The sequence below is a fragment of the Crocodylus siamensis genome, chromosome 4 (assembly GCF_052110815.1).
Source record: "Crocodylus siamensis isolate JL-2025a chromosome 4, ASM5211081v1, whole genome shotgun sequence".
Lineage (NCBI taxonomy): Eukaryota > Metazoa > Chordata > Crocodylia > Crocodylidae > Crocodylus > Crocodylus siamensis.
This window is the reverse complement of record NC_143398.1, coordinates 239,341,363-239,353,417: the sequence shown is the minus strand read 5'-3', so window position 1 is coordinate 239,353,417 and position 12,055 is coordinate 239,341,363. Positions and strand designations below refer to the sequence as shown.

General features: G+C 47.3%; 1 protein-coding gene across 2 annotated transcripts in view; it reads right to left on the bottom strand.

Moving 5' to 3' along the window:
* SEMA5B (semaphorin 5B) overlaps window positions 1–12,055 on the bottom strand; it is a 351,344-nt gene that overhangs the window by 96,731 nt on the left and 242,558 nt on the right. For both annotated transcript variants that reach the window (XM_090045998.1, XM_090045999.1), the window contains exon 6: window positions 8,440–8,502. In XM_090045998.1, the coding sequence (XP_089902124.1) occupies window positions 8,440–8,502 (63 nt within the window). The remainder of the gene's footprint in view (window positions 1–8,439; window positions 8,503–12,055) is intronic.

Sequence of the window (12,055 nt, the reverse complement as noted above, 5' to 3'; positions counted from 1 at the left end):
CCCCGAGGGCTAAACCCCCGTCACATGTACAAGCTATCTGGGAGACTGGTGCATGAAAGGAGCTCACAAATGCTGCAGAATAACCAGCTCTAACCTGAAGCCTCTACGAGCCAGCATTGTGAACATAAACACTTTTAGAAAATAGGGGCTATTTGGTGCTATTCGCTTTACCAGCTAGATACAAAACAAGCCCTGCTACAGGCAGGTCTGGCTGAATCCCACAGCTGGGCCCCAACTGTGCCATGACACAACATTTCCATCATGATATTTGGTCATGCTGCCAGCCCAGGTCAGCCTAAGCACGGTCCACCCACAGAGCACAACACTGCGAGCTGTGATTTAGGCCAAGAGGTTAGCAGCAATTAAAATGAATAGGACTGGATATACAATGAATGAAAACGGCCACTATTATGTTAGACGGGATTATTTTGAAAGATAAGGTAGAACAGGTATTGGCTCTCATGCCTAATGATCAAAGAATAAACCACTTTTTAACTGAGGTTAGTTAGAAAGAAGTTTCTTCTACCGGCCAGCTAGTCCATAATTCCTCCCCACTCCCCACATTGGGGATCTTGCTTCTGGCCTTGGAAGCATCTGTCAAAGAGGAATCTCTGGTCTGATCCAACACAGCAATTCCCAATGTCCTAGAAAGCGAGAATAATTTGGCATCTAACTCCAGAACACAACTTCTCTGACAGCAAGAGCCAGGCTCCCATCACTTTAACCGCTGCCACCATTAGAGACCATGCTATTTTATTCCATTTGTTCTAACAATTGACTTTCAACTTTTTGTGGGGAGGAGAAAGGGGGAGACCCTACAAATGATGTAAGATCAACCCAAGTATTTTAGAGCAGGCCTTGTTCTAGCATTTTCATATTACAAGTTGCTTTGAAGTGTCACCAAGTAGGCTTCAAACCAAAAACACAGAGAGTGGTACCTCTCCTCTACCTCCCCTCAAGCGGCATTAGCAAAAGGAGGGACTGAGACTCCTGCTGGGTTCTGTTTAAGATAAAAATCAAAAGGCACTTTTCAACATATTGAGAATAAGACTCCTGCAGATGCTTCCCAAGTCATTTTATCTGTCACCTCTGAGCACAGGGGTTTTTTGAAATCTTCTAAACCCTTAATCTCATTGTACAGGTGTATTTTTCTTTGAATGCCTAACCATACACAAGAAGTCCTTTAATTGGGACCTCACTTTGAATAAATCACTGGAGCTGGGTCTGCCATTTGGCTTCTTTTCCTGGTTCACTGAGATGATGAGCTCATCTATCACAATTTAAAAATACAAACATGACATAATTGGAAAGGGTCTGTCCCGGATGACATGCTACCCTTGACAAAGAAACGCAGAGTCTTTCAAGTACAAGGAAGGAGAACATTCATTTGTGGTGGGGTCCAAGATGGGGTTATGAGGAGAAAGGGATGCAGCTGGGCACACGGCAGAGAAAATGAACACTAGGAGCAGTTTCTTACCACCGAGGTTTTGGCTGTGGCTGAGAGCAGGGGTGCCCAACCTGCAGGGGCAGCCTCTATGTGGGCACATCTACAGGAGACGTCCACTGCGCAGTGCACTCATTTGCTCCACACTAAACATCTCGTGTCTACACTTGCAGCCGTGTTAGGCCACAGGAAACTAATTCACTCTGCACCAAGGTAACACTTATAAACACAAGTACTATCCAGCTGCAGAGGTTTTACTCCATGGCCTCGCATGTGTAGACACCTATGCGGCTGGCTGACGTACAAGAGTGTTTCGGTGCAGGGGCTGCATGCTGGCTAGCCCCCAGTGGAGCACCCTTGTGTCCCAACCAGCCCCTCCACAGCACACAGAGCTGGGTCATAGCAGCCCCAGGCTGGCAAGCTGAACCCTTGGGCCCCCTTCCAGCCAGGGCTGCTCCGACCCGGCTCAGTGTGCTGTGATCCCAGACACATATGTAAATGCAGAGCCCAGGAGCAATAAACTCTGGCATGATATGCACCAGAGTTTACTGCTGCATGCTAACAGCACATGTAGACACACCTTGGGATTTGGCAGGGCAGGGAGGGGACAGGCAGCAAAGCAGCAGATAGGGCAGGAAGCAGAAGAGAGAACAGGACATCAAGCAGAAAGCACAAAGTTAAGGCAGAGAAGGCAGAGCAGAAATGGGCAGAGGAAAGGGATTGGAGTGGTATTCAGAAAGGTTACAGAGCTAATTTGTGCCACGCCTGCCAAAAAAGGTTGGTCTTCACTGGACTAAAGTAACTGCATTTTCACATCATGTACCACTAACTCAGGGGCAGGTAATTATTTTGGGCGGAGGGCCACTTACTGAGTTTTGGCAAGCCATCAAGGGCCACATGGCAGGCAGCCAGGGGCAGATAAATATTAATTTTCTCAGTTTTTTAGGGGCCCCATGGGCCAGATAGAATGGCCTAGCGGGCCGCATCCGGCCCGTGGGCCGCATTTTGCCCACACCTGCACTAACTGGTGGAACTCATTACTGCAGGGTAGCTCTACAGGATACAAAAAGAAAGTAGTGGACATTTTTTGGAAAATGAGAACATCTAGGCTCTATTTTCAAAGGCCTGGCTATCGTTTTAGAAGAACGCTTGTGGATTTAAGCTAGGCTCTAACTGGAAAGTTGGGGTGATGGAAAATTGCCACGACCACCACTGCAGGGTTTCTTGCACCTTCCTCTGAAGCGGAGGTTTTGCCCACGGCAGAAGACAAGACACTGGACCAGACAGACATGAGTTAGATTCGAGATGGGGAAGCCTACGTTCCTGTCCTGCTGAGGACATCTCTGGAAGTCGCGTCACCCAATTCATTAAAAGGAAAATCAGACCGCAGATTGAAAAAAAATACAGCCGGGAGAATCCAGGACCTTTCCTTTCCCATTCTCCCATTTCACGATTCTGAATTTTCCGCTGTAAACTGCTCTCAAATACTGATGACTGTACCTACTGCATGGGGAGCACCGCTTGATGGGGAAGGGAGTTTGGGAGGTATCTCCGCGCTGGTGCTCGCTTCAGCAGCTATCTGCATCTGTATAAATTTGAGACACCATCCTCCCTGCTGGGATGGTAGGCATGACTGCTGTCAGCCTGGCCAAGCCTCACATGAGTCAGGGTCAGGGCTGGTTAGGAGACTACACATGACTCCAGTGCAGATGCTTTGGAAAGATGTAATTCTGGTGGTGGGAAGGCTGGGGGAAGTCACTGGGGGGGGTGTAGGTTTTGATTTATCTGTAAGTGGAGCACCTAGCACAATGCAGTCCTCCAGGTATGCTCAAGACACCCTATGAGATATACTCTGTGATTTCTATGGCTCTGCCAGCAAAACCCACGCTGTTAGGGACTTTATCCCTGACCTCTGTGTATGAGTCATGGCACGGGAAGGGAAAGGGCAAATTCTGGCCTCTTCTTCCTCCAGGGCTTCAGCATCGAACCCTGCACCGTCTTCCTCTCCATGAATGCCACTCTCCTATAGAGCCCCTTTGCCAAACACCAGCTCTATCGCCCGTGGCAGAGCGTGCCACAAAGCACTAGCCAGCAAAACGCCCTGCTGCCTCCTTCAAGGACCTTCCACTCCAGACAGCAGCAAACAGACTGAATGCATTTGCTGTGGATCATCCTAATTTGCCTTTTTGATTAAAAAAAAAAATCACCACCTTCCAAGCCTCTCATTAATACACTTTCAGATATTTATATTTATTTCCTTAGACAAACAGTTCCATTAATCAGCTCCGCCTGCGTCCCAGCCAAGCTGTCTTCCCTCAGCACAAAGCAGCTACCAAGCAGAATTTGCTAACGATTTCCCAAGCAGGTTCTCCTTAATGACCCCCAGATGAAAGTGGGGGATTTAATAGGAGAGCAAATGGGGCTACAACCACAGAGAGGGCGCACTCTAGGTGCCCCTATCTTATCACTCCATGGCTCTGGATGTCCGAGGGATGGACGATAACTCGCTCTACCGCTAGTGTCTTCACTAACGTCTTCAATAATTCAGTCCCCTGAAACCCAGGAATCCCTGACCCAAGCCCAGTGAGTTGGGCTTAGCTTAATATGGGCAGGGATTTGCCCCCCAAACTCAGGCCCACAGCAGGAACTTCTTGGTGCATGCTGCTGTACTAAAAATACCATCAAAGCCCACTAACCATCCAGGGGGGTTTCTTCTAGGCACACTTTTATTCAGAAGTTTCCCTTGGTCAGGTTTTTGGTTCCCCAGTCACTGTTAGCTCATTACGTCCCCCTCTTCCTGGCACTGCTGCGAGCCGTACAGCCCCAGACATCGGCGGCTCAACATTTCCAGCAGTCTCTACTGAAGTCTTCCATGCTATTGCCTCTATATGGGTTGCCAATTTGGAAAGCTGGGGAATAGCTGAGCGCTCACCCAAGAGCAAGGCTGCCACCCCCATGTTCAGGAAGCTGCCAATCTCCAGGGGCTAGGCAACATTACTGGTTGTGGCTCATGATGGGTATGTGAACAGAAAAGCACCTCCACCTAATAATGAACATTAGGCTCTCGTATATTTTGACCAGAGGATTTTTTTTTTTCACTATGTTTGACCCAATGGTATCCATTCTTCCTGCACTTCACCCATTTTCATTCTAGCTTCATCCTCAAAGTGACATCATTTAGAAGACAGAATAAGAGTCTGCATGACATTACCCTGATGCTCGTCATTGCATACCAATAAAGTAGCAATTTAAGGTGCTGGTTTTCACCTACAAAGCCCTCACTGGTTTGGATCCAGTTTGGTTACACAATTCTGTGAATAAAGAGCTAAAAAAGTTGAAAAGTGAGTACTCGTCACCATACTTTTTATGCAAAATGGGTTTATCAACCAGATCTGACTTCATTGTTTGAGTAGAGTACAACTTTCATTGATAAAGGCAACCCCGGGATGTAACACGTCACCCACCGAGTGACGCATCTAAGAACACAAGATGCAACGATGCTGTGGGATACTTCTGGCACCTCTGGATACATCAATGGGTGTGTGCTCACAGGAGAAGGGGGCAATTATACCCCTGGGGTATGCACTGGTAAGGCCAACGCGGACTCAGATTCTAGGGTCCACATTTTTTAAAAACTCGAGAAAACTCAGCGGGAGTTTAGGAAAAGACACAAGTTATTCAAGGGTGGGAGAAAATTCCTTTCAACAAGAAGCTTAAGGACACAATATTTTTAGCTTGTCAAAAAGACAACAGAAACAACAGTACATACAAAGTATCACCACGGGGAAAAAATCCTGGCCACTAAGGGACTCTCCACGAGTGGGGAAAGGCATAATCAAGACCAGTGGCTGGGAGCTGTGGGGGATACAGTCAACCTGGACATCACAGCCAGATTGATAGGCCATTGGGACAAACTGGCACGGGAGGTGATGGTTTCCCAGTCTCCTGATGCCTTCTGAAAATGCAGTGCCATCAAACACCAGTCCCTGGGTTCAACAGAGGAGCAACCGGGTAAAAGTCCATGGCCTGTGTCCATTTTCCAATTCGAATGAGTTAGATGACGTGATGGTCCTTTTTGGCCTCTGAATGTAAGAGTACATCCCTCTCCTCGTGCCACAGGTGGCTGGGTGGAAGGTTATTACAACGATGAGGGCCAATTATGGTCGACCGGGAGGCAGGGGCAGCGCCCAATGCAGTGTGTTAACATGTATTTTGTGCCTTTTATTCTTTGCACCACTGACTTCCCATAGTTTGAAATTCCAGGGGCTTTTGGAGGAAACTCCCTATATTGTAGGAGTCCCCTGTGGTTCACAGGGGACCTGGGTTCGATTCCCAGACATGTATACACCAAACATCTGGACTCGGTCATGGTACTTATACTTAGGGTTGGAAGGGACCTAAACCGACCAGCAGGTCCGACCCCCAGTCTGGTCTTTGGATTCTGTCGCAGTGGCCTAAAGGGAGGATGGAAAGTCTGGGCAGTCTCCACCCCTCCAAAAACTCCTCCCTGGGCATATGCATTGATAGTCGTGCATCTCCCATGATCCAGGAGGACTGATGGCTGCCACCCTATATTGCTAAGGGATCTGTTTTAGACACTCAAGAGATGGGAACTGAGGCATAGCAGTAGCTTGTCTGGCTATGGAAATCCCATCTCAAAAATGTAAATCAATAAATCCATGACTAAGAAAGGCAAAGAAACCCAGATGGGCAAGTAACCGCCCCACGCTGACAGAGTGAATCAGTATTCAAGGTGCAACACTATAATATCCCAGCACCAGGTAATGGTTATTCTCACAAGAACCATGTGAGCTTGGGCAGTGCTGCCGTCCCCACGATCGGATGGGGAATCAAAGCAGAGAGGAGGCGACTTTCCCGAGGTTGTGCCATAAGCTGGGAAGGGAAGGTCTCTAGAGTCTCAAGGTAGCCCCTAACCAGAAGTTCCCTCCTTCCTCCCTCACGGTCCTCTTATCAGAGCATGAGGCCGTGCCTTTATTCCCCATTTACTGCTTCCAACAGAATCAAGAATCACCCCACAATGTAAGTAACTGCTACCCACAAATAAACTTAAGGTGGCTCCAAAATGCACCCGCAAAGGGAAGCCCACTAGATATCTCACTGCACTGGCTCATCACCAGCATAAATCCCACTGCTCAGACCACGAGCATTTTCTGAAATGTTTAATCCACTCTCTGCAGCGCGATCTGTGGAGGCAGGGGCGGCAGCAGGAAGAGGCTTTCAGGCCAGCACTTTCAGTTGGCATGACAGTGAAAAAGATAAATTGAAATTATTAGGGGACGTGTTCAGTCAAGTGCATGGAGCTTCACATTGGGTATCATCCGTGTCTTGACAAAATAATTCTGGGTTATAAATTCAAATCCTTCTTGAACAATGGAAGACCATTTTAGTTGCACACACTCCACGATGGGTGATCACAGCAACACACTTACTTGAGCACGTATGTTTTAAAATAGAAGCGTTGAAGGTTTTAGATCCAACTTGAAAAGAGTTCCTAATGTCTTTATTTTATTTTTGTAATTCTCCCCGTCATTTTGGAGTCCACCGGGCTAGCTACATATTTCATTTACCCACAAGAAGTTTCGGATATAACGAATGGCCTCTATAGAACACTAGTTGATACCCAAGGTCATTTGTTTGGATTAGCTTAGCATGGATGTGATCGTTGGAAGTCAGAATTGGTGCAAATGCAAAATTCAGGCCAACTTACATTAGGTGCTTAAACATTGAGGGCTCCTATAGATGTGTGGGGAGCCTGCTCTGACACGCTGGAAATCCAGCATGTTGGAGCAGACTCAATTAATCTTTGCACCACTATTAATCAAGTCTGCTGGAGCACAGAAATGGATACGCTCCAGCAGCCTTTCACGTCACATGTATTAGCATCCCCATGCTAAAAAAACGGCGGCAGGGCACTCTGAAATAAAACATGTTTGATATGCACCCTACTGCCATTTGTGCAGCGTGGGGACACTGATACATGGGACATGCAGGCACTTTTAATTAGTACAGTTTGCTAATTAAAGCGCCGCATCCCAAACCACATAAAAATGCCCTGAGATAGCAAATGGAACGTGATAACCTGATTTCATGGCTACTAGGACTCTGCCACAGACTCCACGTGACCTTGGTCAACTCCACTGCTCTGGGCCTCAGTTCTCTGTCTATAAACCAGGATTGAGATACTTCATTTCTCCTACCCTGTGTCAGTACGCTCTGTTTCTTACTATACGTATGTACAGCACTTAACACGGCAGGGCTTCCATCTCAGTTGCACCTACAGGTGCTACTGCAATCCTGGTAACAATAAACTTCACATGCTCATTCCTGGCTTTCAAATCCTGGGTTTTGTTTTCACCCTTTATAAACATGGGGTGGACGCAGACCTGGGCTCGGCTCCAAAACACCTACGAATTGAGAAGGGCTGTAATGCGAGGTCTCGAGCCAAACTGCTGTTGATTTGAATTGCTTTCTTGCAGGCTGAACCGATCTCATAAAGAACTCAGCGATGGTCCCGCTGTACAGAATTGTTTTGTGTCCTTGGATTAAATTCTCCAATTTGAGTGAATTAGACAAAAACATGTGCTTGTCTGTAATTAAGACCAAACACAAGCCCATGTGGCTGCAATCCAGCAACTTGCTGCTTAAGAGTAAGCTGACCTGATCAACCGCCGCTTTGCAGCGAAACGCTAGTCCCGTTCCACCACCAGTCTGCTCCTTGGTTTGTTACAAATTGCTTCCCCTCTGGCAGTGAATTACCTTTAAATTTCATATAAAGCAGATCTAATAACTAAGATGTGTTGGGGGGTAGAGCACTGAAACGATTGTGCTATTTAACTTACGTATTTGTTGCGGTGGCCCTAAAAATGCTGCCCATTTGCAAACTGGAGCTGGCGTCAGGGGTCCCCAGTGTATTTTTTCAAGGGTGTGAAGTCAATAATTTAGCTGCCGCCTTTTTATACCAAAAAGAAACTTACCTCGGTTTTTCCTTTACTCTGACAGGACCTCCTGGTGTCTTCATCTGAGCCCCATTCTGTTGCCTGGGAAACCAAAATGCACAAGTCACATGATAAGATCGTGAACTATTGCTTCTTGGCTAACCCACATCTGGAGACTCAAAGAAACCAGAGCAAGCAGCTCAAGTCGAGTTATGCAGTTCGATGTATGGCAAACACCGTGGCAGTAAACAAAATGTCGTACGCAGAGCTCTTGCTGTGCTCGTAGAGCAGCCAGATGATAAACACATGAAATGTCCAGAGGTTCAGGCAACTAACACATTAACAGAGAACAGCTTTTGATTTGCATGAAAATACAATATCTGATTATAATTCAAGTGGAAGGGTCCAATACACCAGCCCTGTATTCCAAGGCTTTGCCCCTTTTAAAGGTACAGTGCAATGTTAAAGTGCCACGTGCATAAAGTACCTTGGATTTTCAACAGTAGTTTTGCACAAATTGTTAGCATTCTTAAAAAGTACATCCACAATAATCAACCTGGTACTGGTCACAAAACCTACCGGATAAAATGAGACAGAGGTTTCCAGGGATAGGCTAGTAAAGCTAAGGATTCTGGATATCTTGGACCAGATGTCCAGCTGCAGCATAAAACAGCAAGGCTGCCCTGAAGTCAATGGAGCTACGCTAATTTATACCGGCTGAGGACTGGACGCCAGGGTCACTCAGGTCTGTTTAGAAATGAATATTCTCCACCCTTTGTAAGAAAAGTCAGAACCAGCAAAACACTGCCAGACAGAGCCACTTCCTGCTTTGAAAACACCAGCAACTGAGCAATGATTAAATAACATCTACAGTTCTTCCCCCCTGCATTTCTCCCAGCCCTTATTTTAAATAGACCTAATATATTCAACTCACTGCTCTTCACTTGACAAATGGGAGGTGAAAATACACACACATGTATACTATGCATCATTCACAGGGTTAGAGAAAGGGCCCTGCTCACCAGAGAAAGGCCAGGCACATGGAGTTCAGATATGGATCCAACCCCCACCAGCAGAGACAGATTTTTTTTTTCCACCCCATTCCAGAGACAGGAAACGTCTCTAAAGTTCGGTCTGGGTCTGAACTTTGCCTCGGCTTTCTGGCCACTGCCAATATTTTAACTCTGCGTTTCCACAAAAATTGTCCCCTTGACACATGATAAATCCTGTTCACTGCACGAGGCAGAGGGAAGCCTGGAGAGAAAAGGGAATCTATTTTTTCCCCAGTTCCACAAAAATACTTTCTCAAAACTGGAAGCGGGAAGGAAGGGAGCACCATGCAGCACCCACAGTTATATGCTTTGCAGGGAAGTCTTTGGGAATGTTTATATCTCGTTCCCGAAACCTGTGCTTTAGACATGAACAGCAGAGGAGTTGGTTCATTGCAGACAGCCTGAAGTAAGATTTGTATGAGTGTGCGTGTACTGAAAAGTCCATAAGTGTGCGTGTATGGGGGAAAGAAGGCACGAGATCTTCCCTGGGGCCTGTGTGGGAAAATATATGCCATTTAATGTATTTTGGCCCCTTCTTAAGGCCAAATGTTTGCATCTCAGAGGTATTTTTTATGAGCCTCAGGATAGCTGTCACTGTAAGGGATAGTTTAGCAATATACCATGAGATTAGGATGCCATTTGAGGCAGGGAGAAGTAACAGTTCATTAAATTTGGGGGTGGCTTTTTAGATGGCAACCCCCCTAAATCTCCCAAGGTCTAGCACCCCAGTTCAGCAGTGCTGGGATCCCAGGGGCTTGTTCTGTCCCATCAAATCAGCCAGGTGCAACACCCTCTGCCCTCCGAGCCATGAACGACTGGTGCCTCCTGAGAGTAGGGGGGCACCATGGCAGCGAGCGGGCACCACCTGCAGACGCCAGTGCCACATTGACAGAGAGGGGGCGGCAGGTGTGAGCGGCGACTGCCTGCAGAAGTTGCCAGCAGCTTTGGAAGCGGCCAATCCCGGGGGGGGGGGGCACATGCCCCCCCCATGCCCTCCCGCACATCACCTATGCTCCAAGCAGTATATGACAAGCCTAAAAAAGCCCCAAACCCTAAAGAAACCAATAGCTTGGTTGATGACCCCTCACCCCTCCTTTCAAGGAATGCCCCTCTCTCCCTTACAGCCTTGGTTTAGCAGGATAACACACACACACACACACACACACACACACACACACACACACAAATCACTGGCGACTTTGGCAATTGATGCCAACCCTCAGTAAATACCCTGAGCTCTTGGGACTGCAGAATGCAGCCCTCCATGGAAGAGTCTCTCTATTTTTGAACACCTTCCCGACCAAGCTCCAAGCATGCCGCAAGCACAGTATGTGTCAGGGCTCGGTTACCTCCTCTTCTCTCCCCCACACAACCTTCCCTTTTATCTGACAACACTGTCCTTAGGTTCTCCTGACAAGCTACCTGATGAGCCTAGCAATAACAGGAGCTTTTGCTGATAGATCAAATTATAGGAACATGCTGTCCGTGACTGCACCATTAGTTAATGCAAGTTTCATTTGAGTCGAGAGGATAATTAGAGGAGGAAGGCAGGCTAGGGCGTGTTTTACAAGGCCAGCATACACGTCTCAGGTGGGTTATGAGGCACTAGCTTGAGGGCTGAGTAACTCTAGTGACCTCCAGTGACTCAAAGAGCATATTAATGACCGTGCAAAGCAGAACCCAGAGCACCTTGTCACTAATAAAAATAGAATTGAAAACCCAAGGAGCAGGGGTATGTTTGAATAATTATACATCAAGGCATGAACATGCACCACAGGTGTAACCCAAAGCCTATTCACTGGGCTTTGGATCAAGCCTCAATAAAGGGTCCCACAAGGGGTCAGAAGTCACCATCTCTCGAGCAGTTTTGGATTCTACTTGTTCTGCTTTGTGCCCTGGCCTGGCCAGCCCTCTTCTTTCAACTCCTCAGCATTTCCCAGTCCCCTCTTTCATCTCAGCTGCTTTAGGCCTCATTGATGTGCCCTGATAAGTCTCTGTTTTTGTTCACACTCCCTGCAAATGGTGAGTGAGCCATTTTAAGGCTATGCCTACAATTATCTGCACACACCTTCAGGCAGGTGCAGAAACCACACTCCACTCACCAGGGGTGGAACAACTCTGCTAGCAGGGCAAAGGTTCCCCCACCAGAGAGTGATCTGACTGGGTTGAGTGTCAGGTGGCTTCAAGTTCCTGGTCTCTCCTTCCATGCCAAGTCTCCCTCTCCCAGATGCCCCTTAGGAAACCCTTCCTCCTCTCCCTTCAATCTTGTCAGCCCTTCTGCATTAGCTAGCTTTCCCTCCCAGGACTTCCTGGAGTCTCTTCAATCAGTTTGCCAAGAGGATGAATGTATTTTGGGGTCTAGCACGTACTCAAATCACACACATCTGGCACTCTCTGGGCGCGTCTGCACATGCACATTTACTGCACATTAACTGAAATTACTGCACAGCATGGGTGTGCATGTACACATGCATGCCCATACTGAGCAGTAAATATGGTGACTTACATGGACTTGAGCATGTAATTTATGTGCAATTAGTTATTGCACAGTAATGCACTTGTAGATGCATTACTGTACAGTAACCCAGAGGGCCACCCTGCTT